At 34.0% G+C, this 17,611-nt stretch overlaps 1 protein-coding gene across 9 annotated transcripts in view; it reads right to left on the bottom strand.

The window, feature by feature from the left end:
• Positions 1–17,611, bottom strand: part of LOC122687327 — a 716,827-nt gene that overhangs the window by 463,287 nt on the left and 235,929 nt on the right. For all 9 annotated transcript variants that reach the window (XR_006339106.1, XR_006339104.1, XR_006339103.1 and 6 more), the window contains one exon: positions 16,053–16,112. Coding sequence is in view for 2 of the 9 variants with exons in the window: in XM_043892695.1 (XP_043748630.1) it covers positions 16,053–16,112 (60 nt within the window). In the remaining 7 variants the exon portion in view is untranslated. The remainder of the gene's footprint in view (positions 1–16,052; positions 16,113–17,611) is intronic.

Genomic DNA, 17,611 nt, shown 5'->3' on the forward strand with positions numbered 1-17,611 from the left:
CTAATTTGAAGAAGTAAAAAACTTGAGGTTGCAGCTTGTCATCTCAAATTATAAAATGGTGTATGATTTTCTTTATCCAAGCTTCTTATTGTAATGGTGAATCTGAGACTTCAAGAGGTTAAATGACATGTCCATGTCCTTACTTAGTGGCAGCCTACATTCTTAGCTGGGCAATGGAACCTTGATAGACTAATTTTAACTTGATGAAATGGCTGGATGGCATCATCAACTCTATGGACATGAAGTTGAGCAAACTCCAGGAGATAGTGAAGGACAGGGACAGGGAAGCCTGGCATGCTATGGTTCATGGGGTCACAAAGAGTTGGGCATGACTTAGTGACCAAACAACAATTCTCATGTTGCTATTCAGCTAACTTCTTTTATGACTAAACATATATTTTAGCCATTCAATGTTTACACAAAATTCAAAACTATCAGTAACAAAAACAAGTTCATAGATAGAAATTTTTACAAGTCATTGCAAAACTTAAGCCTTTTCAAGAGTTTTACTTTGCAAACACGATATTTTAATGACCTTTACTTACTTTTACTTGGAGCAGAAAAGATTTTTTAAATAATTTTAAATGTCCAGCAGGAAAAACAAATTTTAGTAATTCAGCAACACCACATGAATATAAAAAAGACAATTTAGAAGGCTAAAATAGTCTTTCTTTTAAAAGATTTTATTTTAAAATTATTTTAAAATACACTGTTCCTCTTCTAAAACAGAACTCAGCGTTTTTATTAATGCTTACACAAAATCTAAACTTGAGAGTGGGGCTACATTCCCTAAGACCTAAGCTTTCTATAAACAGCAAGATTTTCTTGTAAAATTTCAACCTATCAAAGGGTCAGAAACATCACTGGCAGCAGCAGAATCTTATCACTGAAACTCAAATTACTTGCCAACATTTCTGGGGTTACTGGAGTGAAACCATCTCAACAAAAGCATGTTTTTCATTAGGTTTGTGTTTTTGGATGTTTTATCTATTACATATGGACTTCCTTAAGAGATACAAGAAATTATATGAGGCCTATCTGATAAATGCACACAGAATAACCAATTCCTTATGGTTGAAAATAAGTTCTTTTAAATGAGAAGTTGCACTTTTAAAAAGCTCTAAATGTAGTCACTATAATCATTTCTTTCCTTTTGTAGTAGTACCACGTGTAGATTCAAATATATTTAATTTTAATTCAAAATCAACTGTTTTTGAGATAGGAAAAAATAATCACAGTGTTCTTTAATTAAAATTTCTTTTAATTCAGAAATGAAAAAACATGAGGGACATTAAAATACCAGTACCTCACTAACATTTCAAAAGGTGTTTTATTCTTGTAAGAAAATGTATCTTTTAAAGGAGTGACTTTCTATTTCTTTGCCCCTTGAGAAAACATCAGAGAGCAGAGAATTAAACAAAGGTAGGCATCAAATTAGAATATAAAAGTCATGCCCAATTCACATATAATAATGCATTTTGGACAAAAAAATGATCCCCAATCCACAGGACTACATATCTGCACATGAAGTTTTCATCCCAGTCTCTGTGTAAATGCTAAACCATATTTTAAAAATTAGCTCATCACTGAAACAATCTAAGTTTTGCAACGTTGTTCCACCAAGTGTAAAACTTTATTGTGAATCAGCAAAAATGATTATTCGATATGTCTTTTCATAAAGACAAACAAGTACTCATAAAGAGAAAGAGAAACATAAAGAGAAACAAGTACTCAACCTTAAAAAAGTTCAAAAACTATAAAAATATCATGTAAATATAGTTACAATTTTTCAGCAGATGATATCATTGTTAAAAACAACATAGTTGTTACAAAATTCTATTTCAAAATAATGTTTTACTGCTTAATTGTGATTATTGAATTGATAAATAATGCACAGTAGTGAAAATATGAAAATTTTAATGAGCATTTATAGCTTGAAATAATTTATGTCTAAATAAAAATTGTATTTATAAAAATATAAAATTTGTCTCATAGTGGTAGATATTTCCATTCTATTAAGATAATAAAATTCTTCTTAAAACAATAATTATAAAATTGCCATCTCACAACTTTAGTTTCTCTTTGTTTCTTGAAAATGTGTCTTTTAATGAATAAGATTAATTGCTAAATTCTACTTTTGGTATCTACCTAAACAATTATTTCAAATGCTTTCTGTAATTTTAAAAAAGATATATTCAAAAAATAAAATAAAATAAAAAAGATGTACTCAATTAAATCTTGTGAATAATCTACTAATTAGCTCCTGTCTTCCAAATTATGGTTATGTTATTTATTAATACATGATAAAGGAAAAGATTTTTTACAACCAACCAAATATAAACGTTCACTCTATTCATATTCCAAAAAGACATTGTAAAATTTATATTTGATGTGGATACCTTTAATGGGTGATTTTAAAAGCAGACAATGGTTTTGTCTTTAAGAAAAAAATTCTCTATTAAATAAACCAACTAAAATCTGGTTATATTTTCATTTAATACTCATATAATTTATAGACCATTAAGAAGTGTAAAATGGTTTCATTAATACTACAAAGCTAAGAGACCTATAAGTTCCTCTAAAAGACAGGCATTATAATAATTTATTATAGTATAAGATATTTAAAAATATATTTATACATCTATATACATATAAGATATAGTATAAGATATTTATACATATATATACATATTAAAGATATTTATATATGTATATATACAAATAAGATGTAGCATAAGATATTTTTAGAAGCTCAAACCCTAAAATAAATATTCTCTAGATATTTATCCTGGATGTTTAAGTTCATTTTTATAATTTTTCTTGGAGACAATTTTATTTGAAAATACTATAGAGGAAAATATTTCAGCCAGTTTTGATAACACCTCACATGATTAAACATGTTCACAATAACGAATGTAAGTAAATGTAGGTTCTCTAAACATCTTTTGCACCCTGATAAATATTTATCCTTGTCTTTTGTGATAAGGTTTATTGTCTGCAGTTTTACCAAGACAGAGGTAGGGAGGGACACCTCGAAAAGAGTTCTAAAGACCATGGCTGTGGAATGGGTGTTTCTGTACAAAAAAATTATTTAATTAGGATCATTTCTAGTTTTGAATCTCCCTCTGTGCTGATGGAAAGGAGAGTTACAAGGAAGAAGCAGGGCTCCTGCCTGCCATAAACAGGGTAGAAAAATACACCCCAACTCCAAAACAAGGAAACATGGATCCCCCTGCTGACTAGCAATGGGAGGAAGTTATCTCCCACGGACTTCAGAGATGTGTCCCAGAAAGGAATATGGTATGAGAACCGTAGGCCCTCGGAGAAGGTGGAGGAAATGGAGCTAAACCACTCATGATGGTTTAGTTCCACTGTTGTGTTGTGACACAGTCCGACTTTTGAAAACAAATGGCTCGGACTTCATATTTCAGAAATCATGGCTGTAATATTTCTAAAGGAGTGGGGATGGTGTTCCCTAATACTCTATTTGAGCAGCAGAATGATGTATCAATAGACTGCTTTTGTGCATCAAGTGAATATTGTCTTTTTACTACTTCACATCAATGAAAAGTTTTTTCCACTGAATCTCCAGCAATATTTGAATATCATAATATAGCACTTTACAAAATGGAGATCTTTAATAAGCAAATTATAACGGAATTCACATATTCCCCAAAATGTTAAACATTTGAAAGCAAAAGTTTGGCAGCCCAGTTCACAGTTTTGAACCACGTTGTTTTCATGGAAGTTAGGAAGAGGTGATGTTAGGGAAAACTTGGGTCATCCTGGCTTTGACAGTTTCTTTGTAAAGTTATAGAGTGAACTTGAAAATACTGATAGACTATGAACCTATCCCATAATATTTGGTTCTATAAGGCTTTTTATACGTAATTTGTAAGTTCATGCTCACAGCCTTTCACCAAAAAAAAAAAAAAAAAAGAAAAAAATCATTACAAGTCATACCTGATTCATTAGGTTTTCTGATTCATTTTTATTAAAATTTATTAAAAAATAAAATATAAATGTCTTTCTCTGGTGGCTCAGCAGTAAAGAATTCATCTGTAATGCCAGATATACAGGAGATCCAGTATCAATCCCTGAGTCTATATCAATCCCTGAGTTTAGATCCCCTAAAGTAGGAAATGGCAACCCACTCCAATATTCTTGCCTGGAAAACTCCATGGACAGAGAAGCCTGGCAGGCTACCATTTGTGGGATCACAGAGTCAGACACAACTCTTATAATATAAATATAAATAAATAAATAAATACCAATATCCCAGAATAATATAATTGCATTAAAGTACTCTCCATCAGCTGAACTTTGTACATTGAAAAGGTTTCCCTCCTGTTTCCTAAGAAATTGTCCATTAGCAAGTTGTTCTTGTTTCTCTGTGTGGTAAATTGAAACACTGGGATTTCAACCAAAATCAAACCTTACTAAGAAACAATAACATTACTTCCAGTGATAAAACAGTGACACCCTGGTGACAATGATTTGCTTTGCCGTATTACTTGATAGAGTATAATTTTCTAGTGATGTTCTAAAGATGGACAGAAGCTTGGATAATTTTTATAATGAATTTTTATAATTTTATAATATTTTTATAATTTTATAATAAAAATTATCAAAATGAAAATATAAAAAAGAGATAGTAACAGTTATAAATTTATATCTTTAAAACTAAAATGTATGTTAATCATAAATTGGCTCTTTATTTGACTAGAAAATCAGTAGCAGTTACACAAAAGGACCATAGAATATAAAGTAGAACACAGTACAAGATTTTCATCAATGAACATATGAAAAAGCAATTACTTTATGAAGATAAAAAAAAAACCCAGTCCCCTTCTCACTAACTGTGGGTGTATAGAGACACTATCCAGGCCTTCTGATTCTCAGCCTCTCTGAGAAGGAGCAACTATAATATTCTACAATAAGTCCACAGACTTATATTGAGAAGTAAAGATAGATCCTGTCATCCAGGATCATAAATAAGCTACCCCTAAAATTATGTCATCCAGCGGAAGATGATTGTGATACTCACTAGAACTTGGTTACAAATACTCCAATTTTCCTCTCATGGGCACTTAGTAGGAATGTATTTTCATATCTTTTTGACTTAGCTATGACCTTATTACTTGTATCGGTCAATGAGTATGAGCAGATATAAAACTTCAAGAGTTAGCATGCCATTCACCTATATCCTTTTCTCAGTTATAACAGTCAGGGTGGTCCCTCCATGAGCCTGAACTGATGTTAAAAGTTATTTGAGTTCTGTAGTATAAGTAAAAGAGTAAACCTTTGTTGCAGTAAACCAATGAAATGTGGGATGCCTTATTACTGCACCATAACCTCGAATATTCTGACTCACAAAATATATAAATTCCCAAAGGAAAGTGTTTTATGAACATGTTTTATAAACTGTTACATTTCATATAAAATTGTAATTTTCCAACAAACACATCCTTTAACTGTTTAAAAAAGAAAAAAAAAAAGCTGTGCCTTAAATTCCATACATTAAACAGATCAATTTGTCGATTTTTTTCAGGCTTTGTTCAAAATAGACCATAACCTACCAAGATGGAGTTTTATGATGTGTTGTAGTTAAGAGGTATGCTTGAAGGACTGTGGCATAGTTACACTCGCATAAGGATATTTAGAGAGTACAGCTGACTTCTGAACAACACAGGATTGAACTGTGTGGGCCAACATATATATGTTTTTTTAATAAATCAACATCATTATACTATCCTGAGTTTGGTTGAGTCCTTAGATGCAGAACCTCAGATATGGAGGGTAGACTACAGGATCTGAGCATGCATGGATTTTGGTATCCATGGTGGGTGTTGCGTCTCTTCCACTGTTTTACTGAGGAACAACTGAACTTCCTTTTCTGAAGTTCGTCTGGCATATCTATTCACTTCCTGTCCTTTCAGTGTGTGAACCTTCATTACTGTTAATGAATGATTGAATACAAAGAAGAAATGTATTCAGTTCATCAGTGACAGCAGCCATTTTTGAGAATTTACCATATGCCTAGTAGTTGAGATGAGTACTAGGGGAGAGGTTCTTAATGCTGGTGTCACATTATAATCATCTGAGGAGATTTAATAAACACCAGTTCCTGAGCCCTGCCTAAAACCAATTAAATCAGGATCTCTGCAAGTGAGATCTGAGTATTCTTTCCACCCACCAAGTAGGGGGATTAGTGGTCAAAAAGTAAGATTATGTTTTCAGTTCAGTTCAGTCATTCAGTTGTGTCCAACTCTTTGCGACACCATGGACTGCAGCATGCCAGGCTTTCCTGTCCATCACCAACTCCCGGAGCTTACTCAAACTCATGTCCATTGAGCAGGTGATGCCATACAAACATCTCATCTCTGTCGTCCTCTTCTCCTCCCATCTTCAATGTTTCCCAGCATCAGGGTCTTTTCAAATGAGTTACTATTAAAAAAGCAAACAAACAAACTGATGCTGGTAAAGACTGAAGGCAGAAGGAGAAGAGGGTGACAGAGGATGAGATGGTTGGATGGCATCACTGATTCAATGGATATGAACTTGGGAAATCCCTGGAAGATAGTGAGGGACAGGGAGGCCTGGCAAGCTGCAAGTCCATGGGGTTGCAGAGAGTTGGACACGACTTAGCAACAGAACAACAAAAACAATATTTTCAAAGTACACAATTTGATCAGAGATCATTCTGTCATTTTTGAGATTGCACCTGAGTACTGCATTTCAGACTCTTTTGTTGACTACGAGAGCTACTCATTTCTTCTGAGGGATTCATGCCCACAGTAACAGATGATCATCTGAATTAAATTCACCCATTCTGGTCCCTTTTAGTTCACTGATTCCTAAAAGGTCAATGTTCACTCTTGCCAACGCCTGCTTGAACACTTCCAATTAACCTTGATTCATGGACCTAACATCCCAGGTTCCTATGCAACATTGTTCTTTACAGCAACGGACTTTACTTTCACCACCAGACACAGCACAACTGGGCATTGTTTCCACTTTGGCTCAGCCTCTTCATTCTTTCTGGAGCTATTTCTCTACTCTTCTCAAGTAGCATACTGGGTACCTACCAACCTGGGGAGTTAATCTTTCAGTGTCATATCTTTTTACCTTTTCATACTGTTCATGGGGTTCTCAAGGCAAGCATGCTGAAGTGGTTTGCCATTCCCTTTTCCAATGGACCATGTTTTATCAGAACTCTTCATCATAACCCATCTGTCTTGGGTGGCCCAACACAGCATGGCTCATAGTTTCATTGAGTTAGGCAAGGTTATGATCCAAGTGATCAGTATACTTGGTTTTCACCTGCTAGCAAAGTAATGCTCAAAACTCTCCAAGCCAGGCTTCAACAGTACATGAATTGAGAACTTCCAGATGTTCAAGCTGGATTTAGAAAAGGCAGAGGAACCAGTGATCAAAATGCCAACATCTGTTGGGTCATTGAAAAAGTAAGAGAGTTCCAGAAAAACATCGATTTTTGCTTTATTGGCTATGCCAAATCTTTTGCCTGTGTGGATCACATAAAACTGTGGAAAATTCTTCAAGAGATGGGACTATCAGAGCACCTGACTTGCCTCCTGAGAAATCTGCATGCAGGTCAAGAAGAAACAATTAGAACTGGACATGAAACAACAGACTGGTTCCAAATTGGGAAAGGAGTATGTCAAAGCTGTATATTGTCACCCTGTTTATTCAACTTATATGAAGAGTACATCATGCAAAATGTCAGGCTGGATGAAGCACAAGCTAGAATCAGGACTGCTGGGAGAAATAACCTCAGATATGCAGATGACACCACCCTTATGGCAGAAAGCAAAGAGGAACTATGGTGCCTCAATGCAGGTGAGAGAGGAGAGTGAAAAAAACAGGCTTAAAACTCAACAATCAAAAAAATGAAGATCATCACATCTGGTCCCATCACTTCATGACAAGTAGATGGGGACACATGGAAACAGACTTTATTTTCTTGGGCTCCAATAACACTGCATATGGTGACTACAGCAACAAAATTAAAAGACGCTTGCTCCTTGGAAGAAAAGCTATGACAAACCTAAACAGCATATTAAAAACAGAGACATTACTTTGCTGACAAAAGTCCATCTATTCAAAGCTATGGTTTTATCAGTAGTCATGCATGGATGCAAGAGTTGAACCATAAAGAAGGCTGAATGCTGATTAACTGATGTTTTTGAGCTGTGGTGTTGGAGAAGACTCTGGAGAGTCCCCTGGACTGCAAGGAGATCAACCAGTAAATCCTAAAGGAAAGCAGTGCTGAATAGTCATTGGAAGGACTGATGCTGAAGCTGAAGCTCCAATACTTTAGCCACCCGATGCAAAGAACTGACTCATTGGAAAACACCCTGATGTGGAAAAGATTGAAGGCAGGAAGAGAAGGGGATGGTAGAGGATGAGATGGTGGGATGGGATCACTGACTCAATGGACATGAGTTTGAGCAAGCTCTGGGAGATGGTGAAGGACAGGGAAGGCTGGTGTGCTGGTGTGCATGGGGTTGCAACAAATTGGACATGACTGAGCGACTGAACAAAAACAACAACAAAATAATTTTATAAGCTTTGACATAGATAGATGGATGCAAAATATCATCACAATCAACTTTCATCATCTATTCCTGAGTGTTTTTTAATCTCAGGTGTTTCTAAGGAGCAGCCAAATTTGAGCAACATGGTAGTATATATAGAAAAAGAGATAAATAAGAATGGTATCTCACTCTTGAGAGTACCTACAAGGACGACAGTTGACTCAAACCAGTCAATCCTAAAGGAAATCAACCCTGAATATTCATCAAAAGAACTATTGCTGAAGCTGAGGCTCCAAGATTTTGGTCATGTGATGCAAAGAGCGACTGCCTGGAAAAGATACTGATTCTGGGAAAGGCATCAGGCAGGTTGAAGGCAAAAGAATAAAGAGATAGCAGAGGATGAGATGGTTAGATAGCATCACTGACTTAATGGATATGAATTTGAGCAATCTCTGGAAGATAGTGGAGGACAGATGAGCCTGGTGTGCTGCAGTCTATGGGGTCTCAAAGTGTTGGACATGATTTAGTGACTGAACAACAAATATAGCCATATTTAATTCTAAACAAGAGAACCTAAAATATATCTAAACATAGAAGAGGTATATTGTTGGAAAACAGTAGGAATGGAAAAACATATTCACATTAGAGTTAATCATAAGCAACTAGCTATAATCTGATGAATAAAATATTTCTATCATAGTTAAAATCATTTATGCTTTACAACATTTTATATGATGAAATCATCATATTCATCATATGAAATAACTTTTACTCTGAAATAAAACTTTAAATGTCTTTCAAAAGCTCACAATAAAGATACCTTACTCTCCCCTTTGAATCACATAAAAATAGAAGTATTTCAAAACAATATTTAATATTCAAAAACACTGTACTGAAAATAAATAAATGTTAATATTTGCTGTTGTTAAAACTACTCATTTACAAAAAGTACTTGTCAGAGATTATTTCAGAATTTTATTTAAAAATTCAAAAAAGCCTACATGAAGCAAAATTTCAGTGATTTTTAATATTGAGATACTTATTTTAACTCTTTTGTATTTAGTCTTATTTGACCCAGTTCTCTTTTTATAATCAATTTGAAGTTATTGTGAAAGGCTTCTCATGCTTATCTGCATATATTTATCACTATAGTTATGGTTCATCTGTCACTGATTAGATAATTCACTAAACTTGATAATTCACTCAACTTTTCTGGTACTGTATCTATATAACATGAACATTAGGTTAGATGCTCTCAAGAACACTATCAGATATATAAAACTATAATTTTGTATATAGAAGCCCATCCTTTCACACTAGGAACTCACTCAAAATTGGAAAACTCGAATGATTTTAAGCTATTTGCTGTCACATCATACTTGTCAACTCTGAACAGTAGAGTCCCTTTTTAGAAGGAAAAAAAAATAAAAATGTTTGCAAACCTTTAATATGGAAATTAATCTTTTCAAAGTTTTAATATAAAACTAAATATACATTCATAGGGCTTATAATGCTTACAGGGCTTCCCTGGTGGCTCAGCTGGTAAAGAATCTGTCTATAATGTGGGAGACCTGGGTTTGATCCCTGGGTTGGGAAGATCCCCTGGAGAAGGGAAAGGCTACCCACTCTAATATTCTGGCCTAGAGAATTCCATGGACTGTTTAGTCCACAGGGTCGCAAAGAGTCGAACATGACTGAGAGACTTTCACTTCGCTATAATGCTTACAATACTATAAAGTCAAAAGAAATGTGTAAATTAAAGCTACAAAAAAAAGTCATTTTCTCCCCTGCTAATGAAGTAGAAAACCAAAGATTTTCTTACTCTCCAGGATATAGGAAAAGAAAGTCTTGATAGTGACTAAGTCAATTCAGAATAATGTCTTCTTCATCAATGGTTAAAGATCAGTGCAACTGTAGTACATTCAATTTATTTTCCTTCATTATTGAAGTAGTCCAAATAATCTAGAAAGTGTTCAAAGACTGTGTCATTGACAATGTATATGGAATATACTACATATCTCACCACTGAGTTGACAAACCTTGACACTTGGAAAGAAGTGACTATGGCCAAGCAGTTAAAATTTATAAAGGATAATTTCAGAAACTTAACATTTGGTTCAAACTTTTTAACTCAACAAAAATATCATAAGGAAAACCTGGTTTGGCTGCTCTTCATGTGATGAAGACAAGCATGACAAAAACAACTATTTGAGATAAGTTGTGCCAAATAGCTGCTAAATTTATTTAATCTTGATGTGAAACTCTCCACCTCAAATTTTCCATGACATCCTCAAGACTGTCCTATTTCTAGGCAACTCAGCCTAATCCTTTGAGTTAAAGAATCAAATATCCAATTACATTCTTTAAAAAAAAACACTGAAAATTACATAAATACTCCACTACCAGGAAAAATCATAATAATAATACAGCCTTAGAGGTAAATTATTTAGAGGTCTATGTATACAACCATTTTGAATCAAATCAGAATACTTGCATCATATAAAAATTATGTTACATCACGTCCCTTAAATTTATATTCTAAATGCAAACCATTGTTTTCTTTAGCTTCCACAGATAATGGAAAGCAATTAATCTTAGAGTATTAAACAGTTGTAACCACAATACTGAATAAATTTCTGATGCTTGAAGCATCAGTTTAACAACCAGAAAACACAGCTAGATGAAGTCACTGTCCAAGTCATTGTCTAAGTCACATAGGTGATTGTCTAAGTCACATACATGATTCCCATTTGTCTGGCATCCCCCTAATATGAAACTTCAAAGTTTTCATAAATTACAAAATTAAACAGTATCTCATCAATCTGACCCACCCAGAAAATCACAAGGTCTTGCTTATCATAAATCTAAGTCTTCTCAAAATAATGATCAACAAACACTATTTGAGTACCCACTGTGTATCAGAAAATGATCTAAATATGAAGAAGCCACAACACACAGTAGTCAAAGATGACGACATTCACATGAGTGGGGAGAGAGGTGTCAAGTAAACTGAGAAGAAATGAACTTGGTACCAAGTTGTGAAGAAAAACAAAATGCCAGCCTGAGGAGTTTGTGCTTTTCCTCTAAGCAAAGCAAAATCATAAAAATTTTGAATGGGTGACTATCTCATTAGTGTTCATCACTCAGTCAGGTCCAACTTTTTGTGACCCCATGGACTGTAGCCCGCCAGGCTCCTCTGTCCATGGTATTCTCCAGGCAAAAAAACTGGAGTGAGTAGCCGTTCCCTTCTCCAGGGGATCTTCCCAACCTAGGGATGGAACCTGAGTCTCCTGCATTGCAAGCAGATTCTTTACCATCTTAGCCACAAGGGAAGACCTAGAATTAATTATCTCATTAATTCCATAAACATTTCAGGGAGAACCTTAATGTCACTGTGATTGATGGACGAGAGAGGGAGGGATACAGAAATAGTTAGGAGCTTGTAAAAGATCAAGAAGCAGATTTTGTGGTTCTAACACTAAGGTAACACATACAAAGATAAAGAGAAGTAGAGAAGTTTGGGACAAGTGTAAAGATGTGAACAATAGGATTTTGATGAATGTCAGTTAGGGGTAGGGATGAATGTCAGTGGGAAATTAATCAGGAGACTGTGACTGGCATATATATATTACTCTGTGTAAAACAGAGAGCTAGTGGGAGCCCGCTGTATGGCACAGCGAACAAAACTCAGTGCTCTGTTATGACCTAGATGGATGGTATAGGTGAGGGGTGAGGGGAGGGCCAAGAGGGACGGGATGTGTATACACATAGCCGATTCACTTTGTTGTACAGAAGAAAGTAACACAACATTGTAAAGCAACTATATCCCAATAAAAAGACTTTAGCATAAAATAATAATTTAATAAAGATTACATGTTAAGAGCCTAGAAGTTTCCTACCAACCATAAACCAGGACAAGAATGGTAGGTGGTGTAAGTTTAGAGATAAAGATAGAACTTAGTAAAGTTTTGGGTATCTTTAGGTTATCATATTTAAAGATAGACTCATGCTAATTGGAGATACTGAACCTTGAAGAGTTCAAACAGAAGATTCAGATTTCTTTAGTATAGGGATTAAACATTCTAGCTGAGCTAGGGAGATAGCATTTTCTACTTCCTATTATAGTGCCTAACACATAGCTTATTTTCAATAAATGTTTGATGGGTGGCTGGATGAACACTGACTATAAAATTCTGGAAGAATTTCATCTTGATGTTTACAAGCTATATATACATACAGCAAAATTGTTAAAGAGAAAAGGGAAGGGAAATAAGAGAACTCAGCAGACAAAGCCATTATACTGGATATTTAAAAGGGTAGTGTCAAAGAGTGTCAAAAAGTACTGAGAAGAAAATCTGATAAATGTCCTGGATGAAGGAAATAGGAATATAGAGGGAAGAGCCAGAGCCTTGGAAGGAATAGGTCAACAACACTTCTTGCTTAGAAATGAGATTATTTCTAAAGGTCAGACTCCTAAAAGATCCTAATGTCGGATCCAAATAGATTTTAATTTTTTTCCTCTGGCCTTAGTGTTATCCCCATTGTAGTTGATCTTTTTCATCCCTGAAAGACTCATCTTCCTAAATAAGTACAACTTATTATATACTTATTCCTAAACAAGTATGACTGATATAAGTCACCAACTTATGCTTGGCAGCTTTGTGACTAGAATATAAATTCAGTGAATCACTTGGGCTTTGTAAGAATTTGTACAAAGTAGCCCCATCTCTGTTCAGCAGACAGACTATAAAAACATGAAACTTGAACAATATGGTTACTTATGTTAAACTGAATAAATAAAAATATATTTGACTTAGAACATGCCATGAATTATATATTGTTTTAAAACATTCTCCAAAGATTTAAAAAGTTGATGATATTAAAACCTTAATATAAATAATCTAGAGTACACTTGTAGAAATTTTGATAGAAATACATCTCAGAATTTAAAAAATTCAATAGAAATAGATTAATTATTCAACAGATTTAACAAAATAGAGAAGATAAAATATATCCACAGAGCATATTGTAAAGATTCCAATGTGAATATAACCTCCTTAACAGTACTCAAAAGAAAGAATAAAAAATGCTATAAAGGAAGGAATTAAAAATACTATAAATCACCTTCACTTTTGAGCATTTTTTCAAAGTCCCTCATAAATTAAAAAAATAAATAAACATTGAATTAAAGTATGTATAAAAGATTAAGCTTCCAGCTATTCAAAGAATACTTAAAATTAGTGAGAGAGGAAAACCAAATCATCACCTCAACAGATTCAAGTGATATTTGTGTACCCGAAGCATCAACAGAAATTTCTGATTATCTAGTTCACTAAGAATATGATAACTTCTTAACATGAAAAGGAATAAAACTTAGTCAACATCATACTTAAATGATCATCAAGAGAGTCATCCCCAATAAAACTAGGAAGAAGTTATTTATCACTATTTAGCATTGAACTGAAACCTGTAGTCAAGAAAATTTACGTGGTGAACTCAAAATTTAAAAGTGTTGAATATTGAAAACAAAAATTATCTGTAAGTAATTTCTTTTTGAAGATAAAATTATTTTCAGAGTGAAAACACAAAAGAACCAACAGAAAGGTAATTACAACAAATAAAGAGCTTAAATGAGGTAACAATACAAAAAAAAAAGCACAAATTTACATTATTTATCTGACTTTTCAGAAAAAAAATTAAAAAGCAATGGATAATTTTGAAACAACTGAGCACTGTTCTAAGCACTTTATTTCTATTAACTTGCTTAGTCTTCAAGAGAAATTCATCAACTAGGTATAGATTATTATTTTTCCTATAAGGAATGAAAGGCCCAGAGAGAGTAAAGAATTTACCTAATGTCATGCAGAGAGAGAGAACAAGTGATTCAAACTCAGGTTGCAGAGTCATTTGGGGACAAATAGGGTAAACCTAAATTTTTTCTGGGCCCCAAAAATCACTGCAGATGGTGATTGCAGCCATGAAATTAAAAGACGCTTACTCCTTGGAAGGAAAGTTATGACCAACCTAGACAGCATATTAAAAAGCAGAAAGATTACTTTGTCAACAAAGGTCCGTCTAGTCAAGGCTATGGTTTTCCCAGTGGTCATGTATGGATGTGAGAGTTGGACTATAAAGAAAGCTGAGCACCAAAGAATTGATGCTTTTGAACTGTGGTGTTGGAGAAGACTCTTGAGAGTCACTTGGACAGCAAGGAGATCCAACCAGTCCATCCTAAAGGATATCAGTCGTGGGTGTTCATTGGAAGGACAGATGTTAAAGCTGAAACTCCAATACTTTGGCCACCTGATGCAAAGAACTGACTCATTCGAAAAGACCCTGATGCTGGGAAAGATTGAGGGCAGGAGGAGAAGGGGACGACAGAGGATGAGATGTTTGGATGGCATCACCGACTCAATGGACATGGGTTTGGGTGGACTCTGGGAGTTGGTGATGGACAGAAGGCCTGACGTGCTGTGGTTCATGGGCTCACAAAGAGTTGGACATGACTGAGTGACTGAACTGAACTGAAATTGTATATTGCCATCACTTTCATTTTTCAAATTCCTGCAAAAAATTATGTGTTCACATACCTAAAACATTCACCAGTATATTCAAAGGGTTAACTGGTTATGTTTAGGTGGTAAGAGTATGGTTGCTTTGTTCTTATTTGAATTTGTTTTCATTTAATATCTGTCCATGGTAAATATATGTAATGAGAAAATATAATAAATGAAATTTTACAGCACTTTCCTTGTGCCATGAGGTCAGATGTAGAATTATCTGCACTTTCCTTGTGCCATGAGGTCAGATGTAGAATTATCTGTATTTTGGACATCTCCTTATTTCAACAGTGTGAAAACACAGACAGCCCATCTGGCAAACACCATGATTATCACAAACTTTAAGGACGACAGTCCTCAGTTTCTGGCAAATTGCTTCTAAACTAAACAAGAATAATAACGGCTTCACTTATCCCATCTCAGAATCTGATGAAATAACTATTAATGAAGATAACAAAGTAAGTTTAGACCAATGTACTCAGATGTCAAAAGGTACAGATTTCAATATCATTTTCAAGTAAACTACCCATCTGTTGAAGCCCATAAATCATATTTTACAATTTCAATATAAGAAGAAACATAATTATACAGAAAGAGAATTTTACATGTATATTTCTACAAACAGTCCTACCTATCTATATTTGCTTATAGCAGATCTATTAATTTCCAGGCACTAACTTTATTCCAGTTTTTAGAGGACGGTCATAAATACTCCCCAAGTTTACATGCCATATATTTTCATTTCAGCATGATAATTTAAAAAATAAAAGAAAGTTCTTTCATAATTCTCCTTTAAAAATGATTCAGAAGAATACAAATAAAAATGATTCAAAATATGAGTGAGGAATAGTAATTAATAATTCTCATTTCAATACTCAGAAAATTATATTAATTACAGATGAAAAATAGAAATATAGCAAGTAGTTCTACTTACCATTTGAATAGAATGCTTCAAATTCATTTGGACAATTATCCCAACAAAATTCCTAATGACCTGAAAATAAAGAGTGATTGAGGAGGATCAATACTTTATATATTATTTTATAACATATTAATCCCATATGATATCTGACTCATATGTGTTCTAGATTTCCACAAGGATACATCCAGACTTAGGATTTTCATTTAATATGAATGTTGTCTAAACCTGGGAAGTATCACGCCCATGTATTTATTAACATACCACCTTTCATGCTCCCTAGTGCACTTTTCCAGCCTGCCTGCTCTCACCCTCAACCCTAACCTACAGAACCACACGGCAGAAAAAAGGAATAATTCATTCTGACTCTAACTTGGTACTTCCCTCAAAGTTAAGAGATTGTACCACTGTGATCTTATTTTCCAATGCAAACTTTCTGGGGGGTAAAATTGCATTATGATGCTTTAGTGTGATAAGACAAAATCTATATCATGAAAATTTTAATCCGTATACTAGATGACCTAACTGATAAATTTAGAAATTATATCATCTATGGAAAAATATTTATTTAAGGTTGGGATTACAAGATTATTGAGCTACATACTGTAATTGCTAAGTAATTTTATAACACCAGACCACTCATCAATCAAAAAAATCCTTATTTTTAAAAGATAAGGAAAATGAGACCTAATGAAGGAGGAATAGTTTGGCTAAAATCTTAGCTTCAAGGCAGTTCTAATGATCAGATGTTAAATCTCAAGGCTTTTGCTTATCTTTTTTCCATGGTATTATTTCAAAACATTTATTAAGGCTCTGATACATACCAGGCACTGAATTGAGCACTGGATATGAACAAGACAGGTAAAGGACACTCCTTCGTGAAATTTAATTCTAGTGATCTTGATTCAATGAGATAACAAATATACATTCCATTCTTATAAAATACAGAATGTAAATATAAACAAGATTTTAGAATACAGTTCTATTGTGAGGCAAGCCTGCTTTCCAATGAATATTCCCTTTGCAGCCCACAAAATACTTAGCTAAACATCTAAATGTCTTTGATGTGTAGATAGATATTTTGTGCAAAGATAAATCCTCAAAAACTGAAAGCAACACAATTTTTTTTTCTACTGAATGTTTTGAAGCAAATCTTTAATTTGTTTACTGATCCAAATCTGTCTCAACTTTCAGACTCAGTGTGAAGCTTACAAGCATGCTGTAGAGATGAGAAGTTCCACATGTGCAAATGAGTAAATAGACTGCACATGGAAGAACAGAATAAAGACCTTGAGATCCGTTTTGCAAATAATTTCTTAACTACTGTTTCATATTTAGCAATGAGTTCAGTGTTATGCTTAGAGCAGGCATTTGCAAAATAGGATGATGTTTAAACATAAAAGACTGAATTTTTAGACTACTAAAGCACCTTTCTCATGCTTTTATTTTCATGCCTCCAACCAATAAGATATTAACTATTAATACTTTTCTGTGTAGTTGTTTTATCTTGCTGACTTTAGAAATGTAAACAAAGAGCCCCAAATAACATACAAAACATGAGCTTAAGTTTGGCC

This window comes from Cervus elaphus, chromosome 31 (genome assembly GCF_910594005.1).
Source record: "Cervus elaphus chromosome 31, mCerEla1.1, whole genome shotgun sequence".
In the NCBI taxonomy this organism is placed as follows: domain Eukaryota; kingdom Metazoa; phylum Chordata; class Mammalia; order Artiodactyla; family Cervidae; genus Cervus; species Cervus elaphus.